Source organism: Euprymna scolopes, chromosome 20 (genome assembly GCF_053919585.1).
Source record: "Euprymna scolopes isolate OS-2025 chromosome 20, ASM5391958v1, whole genome shotgun sequence".
Classification (NCBI taxonomy): Eukaryota; Metazoa; Mollusca; class Cephalopoda; order Sepiida; family Sepiolidae; genus Euprymna; species Euprymna scolopes.
In genome coordinates this window covers 63,602,366-63,622,317 of record NC_136501.1, presented here as the reverse complement: position 1 = coordinate 63,622,317, position 19,952 = coordinate 63,602,366, and the positions used below count along the sequence as shown (strand labels likewise).

The following is a 19,952-nucleotide window of genomic DNA, read 5'->3' as shown; positions in this document are numbered from 1 at the left end:
GTATAGAAAATCGAAAAAAAAATCCGACCTTAAAAATAAACTTTCTCTCTTATAGCTAAAAAAAGAATCATTTTTACAGGGGAATAATTTACGTTACACTGACGAAGGAAGATAATAAAATTTCAGCAAATCATTTCTTCTTAAAAAGCAGATATATTATAATCGTGAGATATAGCTTGGTGGCAGAGCATTCGACTACAGATCGAATGATCCCCTGTTCAAGTCCGGGTGTGCCTCACCGTTTTATTTTAATTTTTTCTTATTAATGAGTATCGAAAAAGAAAAACCATTTCAAATCGCTGCAAATCATTTTTTCGTTTGCATATTTTAAAACTAAACATTAATCAGAAGTGACTTTCCAGGTCATTCATCGCCAAGCCCACATATCAGCTGACGTCATATTGTAAACAAACACAAACGGAATTTGATGAATGGCATTATTACTATTATTATTATTATTATTATTATTATTATTATTATTATTATTATTATTTTATTTTTTTTGTGAATTAGTCCACCGGGAAAATTATTCCTCTTAATATATAATAATCGATAGAGGACTGATTCTTTAATCTGCATGAATTAAAATGTCATGTTTAAACGTATTTTACGACCGGACAATGCCGGGTAGCCAGCTAGTAAATAATAAATAAATAAATAAACAAATAATTCTCGAGCTAAAATTAAACAAAAATTAAAATTAAACGCGTGGTCGCTATTTCCGGAAGAAAAGTTATAAAACAGAAACTGAAGAGAGTCGAATATTTCTCGACCATAAACTGGTCCCCTATATTTGATTTGAAACCGGCGATACCGTTATTTTATTGACTATATATATATATATATATATATCGCCCAAATATATGGCCTTGATGAAGGGGAGACTAAAACTTGCTGCTATGGTTTCAAATGATCTGAAATAACAGCAAGGGGAGACTTGATTCCAAATATTTCTCATATGTTATATCTCCCCTCTTTTGGAAATAGGGTAAGATTATGAATACCTCCAGTATCAAATAAGCTTTATGCACTGTGAAATTTACTTTATGTATGAAAAACAAAAGAGAGGAGATATAACATATGAGAAATATTTGGAATCAAGTCTCCCCTTGCTGTTATCTCAGATCATTTGAAATCATAGCAGCAAGTTTTAGTTTATATATATATATATATATATATATATATATATATATATATATATATATATATATATATATATATATATAAATCTATGTAAATGGAATGAAAAAGTGAAAGTAAAAATCAAATAATCAATAAATTAATTAACCATTTAATCAATGAATTAAGCAATGAAGAGTGCAACTTCACTAATTAATCGATTAATTTATTCACTCTTTTATTGCATTTAATTCTAATGAAAATACCTTTTGCTCTACGAAAAGGTTTTTTGTACATGTGAAATAGCAAACAACTGTATACGCAGAACAAACTTTACTTTAATATGACAATGCATAGGAAAAAATAAAATAAAATAATTAAAAAACAAACTTAACCAGCACCGTAAAATCGAAATAGAAAAAATTTCTCCAAGCACGCATCTAGTAAAATAAGGTCAGCTATTTATTCATAAAGAGGCTGATTCACCCTCTATGTTTTAAAATGTGTGTTATCTAACGCTTTATTTAACGGCTTATTTGACGGACTATTGTCCTTGTGTCCTAAATGTCTTAACAGCCCATGGCCCATATAATGTTTTGTGTGTGTGTGTGTGTGTGTGTGTGTGTGTGTGTGTGTGTGTGTGTGTGTGTATGTGTGTGCGTGTGATACATTTAATTCACAGTACATTTATAACGACATAACTGTTGCTGCGTGGCCTTCCGTCTTTTGGCCGCCGCCCGGGGGATTCGCCAACGTTTTGGGAAGCTGGGTTCTGCTATAATAAGCCGTATGCAAGACTGACACAAGACGATGTATGCTTTTATATATTGTTATTTTTAACTTTAAAACCATAAATACATCCAACTTTAAAACGATATTTACATTCACTTTTTCTTTACAAGAGGGTCACCGCTTATCAAGGCACGGAGGTCACTCAAGGATAAGGGTTAATGAGTGTAAAGCGGCCACTGAGACAACAGCTTATTTATCCTTAGTGGTGGAAGTAGGTAGAATTTTAATACTTAAGGAGGCGAGAACTGTTCTTAACGTTAAAACCATAAATATACTTATTTTTCAAACCATAAATACACTTATTTTTCAAACCATAAGTACACTTAACGTTAAAGTCATAAATACACTTCACGTAAAACGATCAATACATTTAATTTTAAAACCATAATACACTTAACGTTAAATCATAAATACACCTAACTTCAAAACCATAAATACACCTAACTTTAAAACCATAAATACACCTAACTTTAAAACCATAAATACACTTAATGTTAAAATCATAAATACACTTAACTTTAAAATCATAAACACACTTAATTTTAAAACCATAAATACACTTATGTTTAAAATCATAAATACATTTAAATACACTTAAGGTTCAAGCAATTTAAGTTTAAAACCATAAATACACTTAAGTTTTAAACCATAAATGCCATTAACGTTAAAACCATAAATATATACAACTTTAAAACAATATTTACAATCACTTTTAAAATCATTTCTACACTTAACATTAAAAATTGGCACGGATAAAAAGTGAAAGAGAAACCAAGTTTTTGTTGTTTTTTTAAACGAATTAAAATCTATTAAAGTGCATTATTCTTGAGCAACTGTTTTTTCCAGAAAGATAAAAGCCTGAATTTTATCATATAAGAATCAGAATATTATAAAACTTTTCTACTATTTTTAATAGAATTTTAAAGTTTAAATTAAAAAAAAACCCATTCACCTCGATTTTTTGTATCAAGAGATAAAACAATTAAATATTTTTTTAAAGCTTTTATAATCAATTATTATTATTATTTTTTGTCTAAATAAGATTTATGATTATTTGCTACAAAAATATGCAAAAATATTATAACGTAAACACCTGAATTTCATCTTTTATCTCATTATGAAGAAATCGCATGTCAAAATTCAAAAATCCAAAATTTAACGGCCCTTTTTAAGGAACTACGGAAGGATTTACGAGACATAATTCTTAATTTTGGAAAAGGGGAGGTAACAATTGTTGTAAATACAATACAACTATTTTAGCGTGTAGGCGACCATAGGTGAATTGATATCACGTAACAAGAAATTGCCGAAAGAAATTATCATAGTTTTTAGCAAAATGCACAGTTATTTACTGATTTTAAGGTATCGATTCTTCAAAGCATTTCCTATTTAATGGTATATTAGCAATGTTATGCTAACTAAAAGAAAATTATTAAATTATTTTTCAAAAAGTTAAAAGTAGTATTTTTCGTAAAAATGATGAAAATATATTAATTATTGTTGCTTATTTGAAAGATATTAACATATTCCACACTTCAAATTATTATTAACATATTCCACACTTCAAAACACAAAAGATGAAAAATTAAATACATTCAAAATTCGGATTTGGAACCTTAAAATTTGATACGTATGCAGTTGTTTTTGTTTGTTTGTTTGTTTGTTTTATTTACCATCCTCACCTCGCTCTACAATATAATATATTTTGCTCAGTTTCGGCTGACTATTTTAAGCATATTTGTACCTACAAATAAAGAGGGGGTTGTAGGTAAAAAGAAATATATTTAAGCATCGATTATGAAAAAAATACACCACTATAAAGTTCGTTCTTCACTTAATAATCGGTGAAAATTTCGTATTGATGGATAATTACTTGATTTTGGTAGATTTTTAAAGAGGGACTTCGTCAAGAAAATACTTATTCCCTCCTTCCGTTTTGGCCTTGCCTAGTTAAAACCACTGAAAGTAACTCTAGATCGCGTAATGCTTATTTAAATGCGAATATCTCATGAATAGAAAAACGCTTGATTTTCGCTAGACGAAACAAAACCGTCTGTTCATGTGGCCATTTCTTTCCTTCTTTCTGCTGATGGAGCTGATAGAACAAAAACTTAAGATAAATGACACGAAAAATCAAGAAAAACAAAATAAAAATCAAAGAAAACGCGGCATCTGTTGTGGTAATCAAATTTCGATAATCAAATTGTGTTATAATGAATCGATCATTTTCAGCAATTTGAAACAATTCCCGACGAACACAAAAACAACGAACCCATTCGTAAGGTGTGGCTATTTAATCTACACATTCAGTAATGAAAATGCAATTTAAATATACGTGTAGAAAACCAGGCATGTCAAAATTGCAGCCGCTGGCTGTATGTGGCCTATTGCAAGCTTATTTGCGGCCTGCACAGACAGCAATACGAACAAGTGGAAGAAGGAAGGAAAATATCAAAATACGCACCCAACTTTTGTTTTTCGTTCGGCCACTCTAATAATTGATCTCATCTTAAAGCAATATCATATACACTCTCCAACTCCCACAACTCTTTTTTTTTTTGAGACCGTCTAGAATTCAGCCCCATTTAGAAATCGACCTACTTGTTTTCGCCCCCCACCACCATCGCGGTACATGCAGCGCCTCGTATGCAAATGAAGAGCTGTGTGCAAAGTGACCTCATGGTAGGGAAAAAGAAAATGATATAAAAAGCCCGTATGCACAGACAGACAAAGGTGTTCGAGAGAACAGAGGTCAGAGGGATGCAACATTTCGTCGATGGGACAGAGGCTGAAGCTTAGATGACAGTTCAGGACCGATCAGGTTGGCGACTCTCTTTTGAACCCTGTCCAGGAGTGAGAGACAACCAGCAGATACACCAGCCCAAATGTGACAACAATACTCCATACATGGGCGAATGGTGGCCTTATAGAGGTACAGGATACTTTCAGGCGTAAGTAATTTCTGGCACGGTAGAGAGAACCCACCTTCTTTGCAGCAGCCTTGGCAATACTCTCAATGTATATATTCCAGTTCATGTCCCCTGTAAACGTTAGGCCGAGGAGTTTAAAGGAAGTACTTTCAGGCAGGTTATACTTAGCCATTGCTATTGGTGGTAGAAAAGGTTTCTTGTAGTTATTGAAGGAAACAAGCTTAGTCTTGGTAGCATTGAATGTGACCATCCATTTTTGTTGATCATGTTTTATTTGGGAAAGTACACGGAGATTAATGTTGTTGTTTTAAAAAGAAAGGAGTCGAGTTATTACTTGTCCTATGTTTTTGGCGACGTACTCTGCTATAATGTGTTGAGGCGTTAGTGTCTACATGTTAACGCATGCGTACAACATTACATAGTTTGTACTTACATTCTTGAACAGAACCAATGTATTGCATCTTTTTAAATTTAAGGACAATATTGGAAATACTTTTTATTAAACGGCTTCAGTTTCAATCGTTTTTTTTTTCATATTACTTCAGTCGAAGTTTTCAAAAATCAAGGGGCCAGACTTCCAAGAGCTAACACTTGATCTCTATATGAGATACATAAATATTTCAATATTCCATTTTAGTTCTCCTTTAAATCTCAAACAACGAACTATTAAAGAAGTTGGGAACATAATTTTTCTCTATCTTTTAAATATGGTTTATTATACCTATTTATGGTCTACTGGTTTTGTGGTATTGCGAGACAAGAATTCATCTAGTCCGGTGGAGTATCCAGCTTCGTCTTGTTATTTCAGGTAACATCACTTGGAGAAAGGTACACCGTTCCTTGTAAAAGTCATACCAACTAGATCTTATTTGTGCTGCAGATAATATGTTATCTCCTATCTAATATAATGACTACAGAAATTCCCCTCTGTTCCAAAGTATCGTAGGTTTGCAACAACAGGTGCCACATATAAAATCAATACATCTAGCCTAATAGCCACTATCTTATCTAGCTTTCGAACACCATTATAGACACATTCAGTCGTTATAATTAAATGCTACATTGCATCTGACAAGCAACACCATCACAATCGCAACATCCTTAGAGGAAGGAGTTCATATTTTTATCTCTAAATAATCAGTCCCAACACTTTAAAAAAAAAAATTTTTTTATTCAATCTTCACCCATAAACAAGGCAAGTGCCGTTTTGAAGTAGGGGGGACAATTTTCGGAGGCATTATGAAGGAAGATGAGTAGAAAGATGCTTGTTCACATTACACTTGAACTTCTGCATATCAGTACAGTTGGGAAAGCAGTATCTCGGAAGGGAGTTCCACAGATTTGCAGTTCTGGGGAAGAAACTATTGGAGTAAAAGGCTTTCTTACACCTAGGGATCTCTACTGTAAAGGGGTGGGACTTAGCTGCTTGTCGTGTCCGTCAGGGGTAGTCACGTCGAGGAGGTAAAAACAAGTGCTTGCAGTTCGTCAGAGCAGTCACCATTAAAGTATTTGTAGAACAGGCAGAGGGATGCAACATTTCGTTGATGGGACAGAGGCTGAAGTTTAGATGACAGTTCAGGACCGATCAGGTTGGCGACTCTCTTTTGAACCCTGTCCAGGAGTGAGAGACAACCAGCAGATGCACTAACCCAAATGTGACAGCAATATTCCATACATGGGCGAATGGTGGCCTTATAGAGGTACAGGATACTTTCAGGCGTAAGTAATTTCTGGCACAGTAGAGAGAACCCACCTTCTTTGCAGCAGCCTTGGCAATGCTCTCAATGTATATATTCCAGTTCATGTTCCCTGTAAACGTTAGGCCGAGGAGTTTAAAGGAAGTACTTTCAGTGTATTCTTAGCCAGTGGTAGAAAAGGTTTCTTGTAGTTATTGAAGGAAACAAGCTTAGTCTTGGCAGCATTGAATGTGACCATCCATTTTGTTCCCCATTCCACTACAGATTGGAGATCATCCTCTAGTAAGTCTGCCATTTCCTTAGATATGTGTTCATTTCTTTTCCCCTCATGCCTGTTATAGAGGGTGGTGTCATTGGCAAATATACTCATCTCCGAAACAATTTTATCAGGGAGGTCATTTATGAATATCAGGAATTAAAGGTCCAAGGATAGACCTCTGGGGTACTCCCACATTTATATCATATTGTTTAGATGTACGACCGTCGAGGACAACTTGGATTTTTCTCTTACTTAAGAAGGATTTAATTATATTGTGTATTCTTCCAGTGATACCATATGATCTAATTTTCCTTAGAAGACCATCGTGCCATACCCTGTCAAAAGCCTTAGATATATCAAGGGCTACCGCTCTACCCCCCCCCTGTTTTGTCCAGTGAACGATATATACGTTCAGAGACTACAGTTAAGATATCTGCTGTTGAACGGACTTGTCTGAATCCATATTGTTTGTCGGTCAGGAGTTTAGCAGCTGTTAGGTGCTGGACTAGGGCTTGATTAACTAAGGACTCAAATATTTTGGCGAAAAGCGGGAGGTGGCTAATGGGGCGATAATTTAGTGGGTCAGTTCTTTCACCAGAATTCTTGAAGATTAGTACCACAGAAGCGGTTTTCCAGCAGTCGGGAAAGCAAGATTCGTTAAGGCATTTATTGTAAAGTTTGGACAGAACTGGAGCAATCTCAGCAGAGCATTTTTTTAATAGCACAGCCGGGACGAGATCTGGTCCATATGCTTTTGAGGTGTCTAGGTTTTTTATGATACCATGCACCTGAGAAGGAGTGATTTTCAAATCGTCTAGTGTGGTGTCTGTCCGCAGAGGAAAGTCGGGGAGGGAGTGGTGTGCCGGGTCCAGTGTGGAGTTTGAGGCAAAGCGACTGGCAAGCAGATTTGCCCTGTCGGTTGCCGTGCAAATAACCTCATGATTGTTTTGATAGTGGTAGATCGTTGACTGCCAATTATTTACTACACTGTTGTAGATTTTCCAAAAATCACGGGTTCCTAATTTCTGTGTTTCAATGCGTTTCCTGGTGGTTTCAGTGTAATCTGTCTTAGCTGTCGCTATTACTCTCTTACAATTATTTCTGGCTTCTATATACTTCTGTCTGTTTGAACTGGACTTATGTCGGTTGAATCTGTGGAACGCATGCTACCTTTGAGCAATAGCAGCTGCACAAGCAGAGGTAAATCATTGAGGAGAGTGGGGTTTGCTATAGAATTTCCGTGTGAGAACATGTGCCTCAATTGCAGTTTTTAACCATTCAGTGGTCTCGTTTGCACACTGTTCAGCTGGGAGAGAAAAGATATTTTGCCATGGGGCATCTCTGATGAGTTCCCTGATGGCTTCCCAGTCGACCTTTTTGTAATACTTTGTTGTTTTGAGTAGTGCATCTACAGTTTTAGGGCAAGAATTTAGGGTGATTTCTACCATTATCACAGCGTGATCACCATTCCCGAGTGGGCTGTGGGCATTTGTTGTACAATAATCGGGAACTGTTGTCAGAAATAGATCTAGAAGTGAGGCATGTTGGTCTTGCTGGTCTGGGAAACATGTCGGGAATGTAACAGTCTGAGATAGGGAATGGAATATAGTGAAGCTATGTGTTGTGCTACCAGCTAGATCTGTATAATTAGAAAATCCAAGCCAGGTACTGTGGTGGACATTGAAGTCACCAAATATATGTACTTCAGCGCTAGTATCGAGAGAGAGTGCTATATCTATGACTGCTACCAGTTGTCACCAGACCAATTCTACATTTTCCACACCGATTGTAACTGGCCAATAGATGCATAGATATATCATAATCTTTCCGATTTCCAATTTATAAATGATAACAGCTCCTTCGCTACATTCTGGACATTCTGATTAGCTGTACTCTGATAATTCTCATATTCCGGAATCCAATTTTATGCTCCATAAAACGAACGGTTACTAAAAGTACAATATGGCGTCCTTACCAGACATATTACTTCACACATCATCAATTTCCTTTCATGCTTTGGTCATAACTGTCTTGTGTGTGTGTGTGCCTTGCACTTCACCATTCGATGTGCATTTGCTATAAGCATTACCAAGTCTCAAAATATTGTGTATCCACAAGTATTGAGAACTTAAACAAAAAATACATGTGTCGCCACTGATTCTTATTATAGTCCATGCATGCGTTTGTTTGTGTACGTGTTTTAAAAAAAACAACAACTTTCGTTGTTAAAACAATTGCAAAAAATATATTAACTCTATACAAACATTACAGAATGCAACTTTTACTATATATATATATATATATTTATATATACATACATACATATATATGTATATATATATATATATATATATATATATATATATATATATATATATATATATATATACTCAGTAAATTTACAGTAAATTTTTTTTGTATTTTTATTTAAACCAACTGAGTCAAAGCAACGCGTGGCCGGGTACAGCAGGTTTAAATATTTACCCAGTGTTTATTTGTAGAGAAACATATCCTCATGTCAGATTGTCTTGAAAAACTATGTACATAAAGATCTTCAACACTCGAAAATAGTGTCTAAAAGGCATTGAAGTTCTTTCCAGTAGGCATTCAAGTTTTGTAGGAATGCTGCCTTTATGACTATGTAAACTGATTCCCATGAACCTTGCTAGACTCTGAGTTTGACATGCATGCAATGGACTCTAATTCATAATAACTTTATAAAATTTACATTTCTCGATGAATCAGACACACAGCATTAATGAATTACGTCCCTTGTTATTTATTTTTAACATTTAAATTGAATACAGGTAACATTAACGTGACAAATAACAGTTTAAATAACATTAGATTAAAAAATATATGTATAAAAAATGCAAAATATATGTATGTATAAAATTTTATATAGGGTACGAAAAGTTTTCTGTTTCTTTTTTATTCTGATCTAACATGGTTTGAAAATATTAGCTGACCAGGAATATACCATAGATTTAAGTATACATTTCCCTTCTAATAGATCTAAGGAAGATGGGTTAGGTTACAATGGAAAACATGAGCTGGCCCACGTTAATGGTCCATTTTACGAGTCGATAAAATTTCGTTAATGATTGCCCAGATAGATGCGAAATGATGGACAATAGATATATGGCCAATCTCTTAACTTTATTCTGTAGCTGTGTTAGTATGAGGTCAGGATGAAAAGTAATGGGATGGAAATGTCAGAACTATTTTATATAATAAAGAACGACTCGAAAGAAGAACAGCTCTCATATCACATGAATTGGAACGTTATAAGGGTGGCATTGTAGCAATGCAAGAAACTCGTCTCAGACAACCAGATAATAAAAAAAAAAAAGCATACACATTCTACTAGTCTAGAAACCCATGCGGTGAGCGAGGAGAATATCGTATCAACTTGTTAAAGAATTTGAATCACGGCCAACACGAAAGGATGATCATTTTATACTATTAAGGACTCACATTGGTCAAAGAAGATACTTGATACTGATCTCAGCCTATGCACCAACGATGACCAACAGCAATGAAGCGAAATATCTATTCTATCGTTCAATTGATAGCATGCTCTCCAAGACTTTTGATGCTAGCAAATTCATCCTGCTAGGAGACTTCAATGCAAGAGTAGGACATGAAGCGTAGTCTCAAACATTGAGAAAGTTTGGAAGAATGAAAATGAACTCAAACGATGAGATGCTCCTAGCAAAGTGCTCTGAACACCAGCTGACAATCACAAACACGTTCTTCAATATCCCAGATAAGTGCTACAACTCCTGGAAACATATAAGATCTAAGCAGCCTACTCTCTACATAATTACTAGGATGTCTCAACTAAAGGACTTCCATAACCTCAGAGCTATGAGAGGAGATGATTGCTGTACTGATCATTTTATAATGCGTGGCAAATGTAACATAAACCCGAGACCTTCTCCTATGAAAAATAAATGATGCATATAGCTCTTAACTTGATTATTATCGTTTATACATTTGAATAAAATTTGATTTGAAAATCAATTTTCTTTTTCAAAACGAATTACAAAATAATTTTAGCATAATCTGATACAAAACACACACACACACACACACACACACACACACACACACACACACACACACACACACTAACACACACTAACACACACACACACATTCTTGTATAATGGGAATACAACAAAAAGAACAAAAGTGACAACAGTCTCTCTCCCTCTCTCTCAATCTCTTGTTCACTGTCATTCTGTCTCTCTCATTTTTTCTTTCTATTACTATATAACTATTGCTCTCTTTTAGTATCTCTCTTCCTTCATCTTTTTCCCAGTCTCTTCCTATTTGTTTTTATTTCTCTGCCTATTTCCATCTCTGTTTCTCTCTCTCTATATCTTTATCCCTATCTCTGTCTCTCTCTACCTCGGTTTCCCTCTCAGTCTCTCTATCTCTGTCTCTCTTTACCTCGGTTTCTGTGTGTGTGTGTGTGTGTGTGTGTGTCTCTCTCTCTCTCTCTCTGTTTGTATATCTGTTTGTTTCTCTTTCTCTCTCAGTCTCTCTCCCCCTCCCTCTCTCAGACTCTACCTCCCTATGTCTTTATATTTTTCTGCCTGACTCTATCTCTGTTTCTCTTCCGTCCAGTCTCTATCTTTCTCAGCCTCTATATCTCTGCCTGTCTCTATATCTCTCTTTAGCTGTTTCTCTCTGTTTGTCTCTCAATAACTTTCTCTCTCGCTTATATCTCTTTCCCTCTCTTAATATTTCTTTCAGTCACTCTCTCCCTTTCTCTCTGCCTCCTCTCTCTCTCTCTCTCTTTCTCTCGGCCTATTTCTCTCTCTTTTTATCCCCTCTTTGGATTCGATGTCATGAAATTCAAGATGGCTGATAAAGATAAGGTGCAAAGGCATTAAAATATCTGCAAAGGCTGAATGAGATGTTTGTCAGTTTACGAAGAATGATATTTATTTCTCGACTCACGCCACTCCCTCTCCATTTATCCATAAAATTATTTTTCGCCAAGATCACTTTATTAGGAATTATTTCACTTTTTTGCAAATGCTTTTTTTTTTTCAAATCTCATCATTAGAAATTAATAATGTTGTTGTCGTTGTCGCTGCTAGTATTTAAAAGCGATTGAAAACAATTAAACATGGTTCCTGTCATAACTATTATCAAAATTACATTTTTCTGGAAAATGCAAAAAATTAAAAAAAAACAAAAACTGAGGCAATATTTAATTTGTAGTGATCTCTGTTGGATATCAAAAACAAAAGCGGCTAGTCTGAAGCAAATATCGATATTTCAGAGGGATTGTTATTTGGGTCCGATTTTGAAAATCCGACAAAATAACTTTATATGTTAGATAAGAAGCTAAAAGGTAATTATATGACAATCGATTTTTAACATTGCTTTTTTTTTTTTGTAAAAGTAGAATTAATTTTTATTAAAGTGTGTTTTGATCAATAAATTAATTATATCGAATTATATAAAATTAAATCTTAATGTAAACATCTACTGAGTAAGTCACCGACAGACGATCTCTAATTATTATACGATTTTTGGCGAAATTCTTTTTTTAGTACATTAGTCCATCATGCTAATATTCCTTTTCGTATGAAAGACAATATAATATTATTATATTTCTATTATAGTATGCTAGCAGGGAGACCCAACGTTGCTCGGGGGTGAATGTTTCACACTCTCATATTTTTATTGTCATCAGAATCAGTGACATCTATTTTTCAATAAAATCCATTAATTGCCTTCACTAGTCGGGGACCCATCGTAGTGCACCGGGAGGAAGATTCACATGCCTCCCGGCAATGACTTAGTTCACAATGCATTGTAGTGTACATTGCACGGTAGAGAACCTACTGTTGATATTATAAAATTATTTTTATATGTAATGGCTTGAATTAAAGTTTAAAATGCAAAAGTCAATTATCCTGCTTCAGCTCTAAGCAGGAACATTGATTTCGAACGCACTCCTGTAGTATCAAAGAACCGACCGTTATATGCCTGACTTTTCTGCTTGGGCGGTGATAATGGCTTGAAGTTAAGTTTAAAATGAAAAAGTCAAGTATCATGATTCAATTGTGCTCTAAACAGAAAGGTTCATTTCGAACGCGCCCCTGTCATATCAAAGAACCAACTGTTGATTTTATATACCTGGCTTTTCTGCTTGAGCGGTGATAATTGTTTGAATTGAAGTTTAAAATAAAAAAGTCAAGTGTCATGATTCAACTTTTCTCTAAACAGAAACATTCATTTCGAACGCACCTCTGTTATAACTAAGAACCTACTGTTGATTTTATATGCCAGGCCTTTCTGCTTTTGTGGTAATAAAACATCTGAAATGCACTTATGATGTTATGCTGTATAAGGTGTTAACTTTGGCCAAATCGCCTGTTCTTTCTTTCATTGGATTTTTTGATTATCGATTATCGATACTTATTGAAGACATTTCGATAAAAACAACACCTAAGATACATAAAGTACATTTGTGTGAAATTCATAAAAATCGGCCCAGCCGTTTTAAAGTTCATAGGGAATGAACTCACACACACGTGTTAAATAGTATAATTTGTTTATTACAAACCAAAACATTCTCGTCCTTAGCATTACCACTAAACATATGTCATAGTGTCTAATCCACAATCCAAATTGGTTACGCGATTTTGTTGCCCATGAAAATGCATGTAAGGCGCTTTTGGGCTTACCTGATGACACACATGTTTTCGTCAATGATGAGGCTCGCTTCCATCTTTCGGAATCGGTAAATAAGCTAAACCTGCCTTATTGGAATCCTGAAAACCACAGAGAACTTCATCAACGTCCTCTACACGCACTTCGTGTAACTGTTTGGTGTGCACTATCGCTAGTTGGCATAATTGGCTCATGTTTTTTTGAAGAAAACGAACAGTCAATATCAGTGACATCTGATCGGTATGTCAACATGATAAATAAGTGTTTACTGCGATCACTGAACGAGATGGGTGTGGAAAATGTGTGGTTCCAGCAGGAGGGTGAGACGGCACACACAACGCACACGTCAATGACTGTTTTACGGCAGAACTTCCCAGGACACCTCATCTCCTGGAGGGGCAATCTTCATTGGCCAGCATATTCCCATGATTTATCACCATATGACTATTTTTTATAGGGATATTTGAAATCAATTGTTTATAACGATGACTCACCTGAAAAATATTCGTCGAGCTGTCGCCATCGATATGTTGGAAAGAGTTGACCGAAACTTCAAAGTTCGATTAACTCCGTGTATAAAGAAGAATGGGCGCTATCTTACAGATATCATCGTTAAAACTGGTAAAAAATTAAATTCAAATGTAGGCATGCATTACAGTGTTTTAATTGATATTTCAAATAAGCAAGTTGCTCTGTCCCTCCCCCTCTCTCTCTCTCTCTCTCTCTCTCTCTCTCTCTCTCTCTCTCTCTCTCTCTCTCTCTCTCTCTACCAGCGGTGGGGCTAGTGCCCGGTTTTGCCCGGTCGTAAAATATGCTTAAATATAATAGAGATAGAGTTTGAAAATATGGAGACACCCGAACAGACGGACATGGCATGACAGACAGACAGACAGACAGATATTAAGCCTTTTATATATATATATATATATATATATATATATATATATATATATATATATATATATATATATATATATATATATATAGCTTTTATTATATATTATTATCATATTTAGTTCTATGTACTCCTCAATCTTCATACAATACCCAACGGGCCAAAGAAGGGTCGAACATAAAAAATCAGTAAATAAAATAAAATCTCTCTTCTTTTTTTTTATTAGAAAGGATTATTCCATTCCCCCAAAAAGTAAGAAACTTATTTAAACATTAATGTTATATGAAATTAGCTTGGTTGTCTAATAGGGATGAAAAGGGTCTGGGTGAGAGTTGAGAATAATATACACAAAATACGTAGCTGATGGAAACACGTGGTATTCAGATGAAATAAAATGTCAAAAAAAAAAATCATCCAATTTTGAAGATTCCTTGGATTTCACTACGCGATAATATAGTCCAGGTATAATCTGATCTTCGCCTCACACCCCCTTCGACGAGATAAACAATGTCCTTTTCGCCAATAAATATTTCCATAAACTTCTGAGCAGTTCCTCATAACATAGCGGAAAATCAATTTTCTTATTTTACGTGAAGTTGATGCATCCTTCACATCTCACTCCTACATAGTCATTCCTTTTTTGTGGCCTTGTGCCATACAGTGACAGCTCTTTGTTTCCCTGTGCAAGACAGTCGAATCTACATTCAGTTCGCCCTTTTTTGATACATAGGAAAGTTTGTGGGCGGCCTCAACCTTCTCCGTTTGAGGCTTTCTGCTTATATATATATCTTTATATGTACCTCAGTTTATATATAATCCAAGCGTAGGTTTCTAGGAGTTTGCCCTTTTCTGCTATATAGGGAATTCTATGACCGGCTTCGCACTTTTCCGTTGTAGTCTTATACATATACGTTTGTATGTATCTCAAGCGTGATTTTTGGAGGTCTGTCCTTTGTTTTTCCTTTTTTTACATAGGAGTTACCCCTTATTAAGCTCTGAAGGATAAGGGTTATTGAGTGCATGTATAAAAGTCAATGGGATAATATTGTAGTAATCGTTAGTAATGGAAATTTGGTAAATTGGATTACTTAAGTGGACGGTTCATCAAGAATTTGTTTATGTCGGACTTGAAGACTACCAAATTGTAGTCAGCTGGAAAGCAGGCAAACGGAAGACAATTCCACAGGTGTGCAGTTCTAAGAAATAAGTTTTGTTCATGGAATCTACGTTTAGGTTTAGGCACAGATAAAGAGTGGGGAAAATTATTGCTAGTGGTTTCAACTAGACAAGTATTTTTCGTGAAAGTTTGGCGAGGCGAGATCATAGATTGGAGCTCAGTCGAGCTTTTGCCATGAAAATAACGATAAAACAGAGACAAACTCGCAACATCTCTTCTGTGCTACATAGGAAAATCTATAAGCTACCTCGCTCTTTTCCGTGCGGTTGTAAGTTGAATCTGGGTGCACTGCGATTTCTCTTTAATCCTCGTAGATTCATACGTGGCACTGTTGGTAAGGCGTTCAGTTTTTCGCCTGCTTACAGTAGGCCATCGCCTATCTTGAATGAATTTCTTTTGACGTCAACGCTACATGGGGTCTGATTTCGCGCTAAAATTGATTCTCTTGATTTTCTTAATTTTTGCTCACTTTGCTTTTGGGAAAAAGAATGGCGCAAGTAGAGAAAGATATATATAGCACGACAGGGGAATGGATGGCGCGACTTGTCTGTCTCACATCCTTTCAAGTTCTAAATCGTGGGCGTTCAGAGGGAGAAGGAACTATCTGTCTGGTAAGTATAAATAGTATAATTCGTCTGACCCTCTTCTGCATTATAATCCCGCCATGAGCTTCCGTTGTAGCTACACTACCCCACCTCCTCCAAAGAAGGCGGTAATGCTTGGGAGAATGATCATGATGACAAAACCGATATTACAAACATTATTATCACATTCCCCCCCCCCCCAACGATACGGTAATATTAGGGAGGATGGCATCATGATGAATGAACATTTATTACACTACTCATCAGAGGAAGAGGTAATGCTCAGGAGAATAATCTCATTACAGCAGAACAGATACTACACTACCCCCAAAAGGAGATAATGTCTGGGAGGACAGTATCATGACCACAGAACTGATACTACAGTACTCCCCCCCCCCAAAAAAAAAGAGATGATGACTGCAAGGATTATATCATGACAAACGAACGTATACTACACTGTTATCTACCCTTTCCAGAAAAGGAGGTAATACTTGTGAGGATTGTTTTATGCCAATTAACAGTTATTACACTACCCCTAACACACACACATACACACGGACATACGCACACAAATAAAGAGAATGTAATGCCTGGGAGGATGATATCAAGACAACAGAACTTCCCACCTATGAAACAAGTTTCTATGGGATGGTTTCCTTATAAACTACAACATGCTCATTTTCAAATCCAATCTAAACAAATATCTGTCAAGTCGTCTTGTGAATTGATCTTAACTTTGCATCATGCAAATGAAAATCTCACTAATTCTTATCCTTGAGTGGCTGTGAGGCCTACAAAATTGTGAATTTTTGACGTGGCTCTATAATAAAGAGTTGTCCCTATAAAATTGTGAATTTTTGACCTGGCTCTATAATAGTGTGTTGCCCCAATAAAATTATGAATTTTTAATGTGGCTCTATAATAGTGTGCTGGCCATATAAAATTGTGAATTTTTGATGTGGCTTTATAATAGTATCTGGTTCCTATAAAATTGTAAATTTTTGAATATGATTCTATAAAATACATTGGGGGTACTATAAAATTGTGAATTTTTAATGTGGCTCTATAATTGTGCTATAAAATTGTGAATTTTTTAATGAAACCTTGCAATGCAATGTTTGACCCCCCCCTACTTTCTGATGTAGACAATTCAGTTAAATAAACTTACCAGTTTGCTTGTTTTTTACAGCATACACCTCCCCATACGTTCCCTCGCCGATCAGTTCCTGAAGATCCCATGTTTCTGTGGGGTCAGTGAGCTTGTCAAACTCAATTATTTTACTGTATTTGGAATACATTTTTAACAGTTCTGCCCGATGGGTTTCTCGTTTTGGACTGCCCAAAGGGACATTGCGCTTGGGAGTATGCCCCACTGTAAAAAGAAAAGAAATTAGAAAATTAATAGGAGTGAATCGAAAGGTGAAAATAATAAATTGGTAAAAAAAAAAAAAAAAAATGGTCAAACTCTTAAAATACAAACGATTGCTAAAAAAAAAAAATCAATGACAGCTAAATGAAAGGAAGAAATTGAATGAGAGAAAAGACAAAGGACAAATGTAAAATATATATATATAAGCAAATGTTTAAACTTATGCAGTTGCATCAGTGTGATTTTTTCAACCAATGAAGAATATTCAAGGCTCGAACCCAGATCTTCAATTACTACTGGCTTTGAAAATCCAATCATATCTCTCTCTCTCTCTCTCTCTCTCTCTCTCTATATATATATATATATATATATATATATATATATATATATATATATATATATATATATATATAGTAGTAAGTTATGAAAATATATATGGCAATTAAGCTACACAGAATATTCCGCATTTCTTTCTTGTGAGAATTCGTCAGGCTTATGCGAAAAGTTGTGGTTATCTTGGATTTATATATACACACATGCTATTGAATTTTTTCGTTAGCCAATCAGCTTCCTATATATATATATATATATATATATATATATATATATATATATATATACTAGCAGTTCAGTCTAGCTTTGCTCAGGCCCTATGTACTGCTCATAATTTTTTTTTTTTTTTTATTACATTTTCACCCCAAACAAGGCAAATTGCCACTGTGGTGTAGGGGGCTACTATCAGGGGCAACAACTACTGGGGTACTATGTAGGGATTTGGGCAGCAAGGTGTCGGTTCACGTTACACTTGAACTTCTGCACGTCAGTACTGTTGGGGAAGCAGGGACCTGGAATGGAATTCCAGAGTCTAGCGGTTCTGGGGAAGAAACTATTGGAGTAAAAAGATCTTTTACATCTAGGGATCTCTACAGTGTGGGGGTGGGATTAAGCAGCCTGTCGGGTTTGTCGAGGGTGCTCACGTCGTGGGGGCACAAGTGATTGCAGTTCGTCAGTTTATGTGCATATGTATATATATATTAAAATGTTTGACGCATATCCAGGTAACCTACATCTAACATTTCAAGTGTTTAGACCCAAAATTTGGCGGAGGAGTTTGGTAGAGATTTCAAAGGTTAAATCGTTGAACTTTGACCCCTTGATAGCCAAGTTTCTGACCGAAAAGCGATTAAAAAGATTTTTCCAAATCTCAATACCCCTTATGTCAAGTCTCGAGTTTGTAGATTGAAAATTGACATAGTTTGGTAGGGAAATGTACACACACACACACACACACACACACACACACACACACACACACACACACACACACTTTCACTGTTATATATATATAGTTTTAGTTTCCTAGATGTAAATTCACTGAAACTCATGAGTTTATCAAAAAGTGCTCGATGAATAAACTGATCGTGTTCATAGTATGTTTATTTATACAAACATTATTGTTTACATAAGTGCATACATATTTCTGCAATGTCTTGTTTCAGGCCGTAGGGTTGACTCGAGAGCCAAACTATATATATATAAAAACTAAAACCGAAAACTGTTTATATGTTCATCAATGTTTCCTCTTTAATCCAACTTCTTTAAAATGATTGAATCGAAAAAAAAAAACGTAGTTGTTAAAAACTGAAAATACATGGTGTGTCAATGACAAGGAAAGAATCACATCTTGAGGAAGTCTTGGAACTAAGACGAAAGTATGTGTGTGTGTGTGTGTGTGTGTGTGTGTGTGTGATGTAAAAAAATATCTTTATCTGTGAATAATAGCTATTTATATATGAACCTGGTTGCATTGATAGCACAATCCGAAGAGACCCTCCAACACATGCTGGATACTGTGGTGGAAGCAAATGAAAGTAAAAGACTTGCTTTAAACATTTCAAAAACGGTAAGCATGAGAGTATCCAAGAACACCCAAGCTCCAACATGCAAGCCAAATGTCGCAATGTACCAGTTAAACAAGTTGATGAATTCAAATATCTGGGATACTGGATGGAAAGTGCACGACTGGCATACAAAGTCGCATAGCCGCAGCCAAAGTCACCTTCAAGAGATTGCCAGCAATTATAATTAACAACAACACTAAAATAGACATCAAATACATGAATGGTCCGTTCTATTATACAGTTGTGAGTACTGGACAATCACCAACACCATGAGGAAAAGACTGGAACCAACGGAAACTTGGGTTTTGAGAATTTAAAAAAAAATATCCTGGACAGAAAAGTAAACAAACTAGAAGGTATTAGAAATGGCAGACACAGAAATGTATCTAATACGAACAATACGAAAAAGACAAATGAAATTCACGAGCCATGTCTACAGAACAAGCATATTAGAACAGATTAGCTCGTCAGGAAAATACTGGGAAGAAGAAGCAGAAGACGGCAGCTAGAAACATACAGTGACAGTATGA

The 19,952-nt window shown here is 35.4% G+C and overlaps 1 protein-coding gene across 1 annotated transcript in view; it reads right to left on the bottom strand.

The window, feature by feature from the left end:
- LOC145241445 (uncharacterized) overlaps positions 1-19,952 on the bottom strand; it is a 571,697-nt gene that overhangs the window by 450,409 nt on the left and 101,336 nt on the right. The window contains exon 2 of the mRNA XM_080104406.1: positions 17,321-17,524. Within this exon, the coding sequence (XP_079960532.1) occupies positions 17,321-17,524 (204 nt within the window). The remainder of the gene's footprint in view (positions 1-17,320; positions 17,525-19,952) is intronic.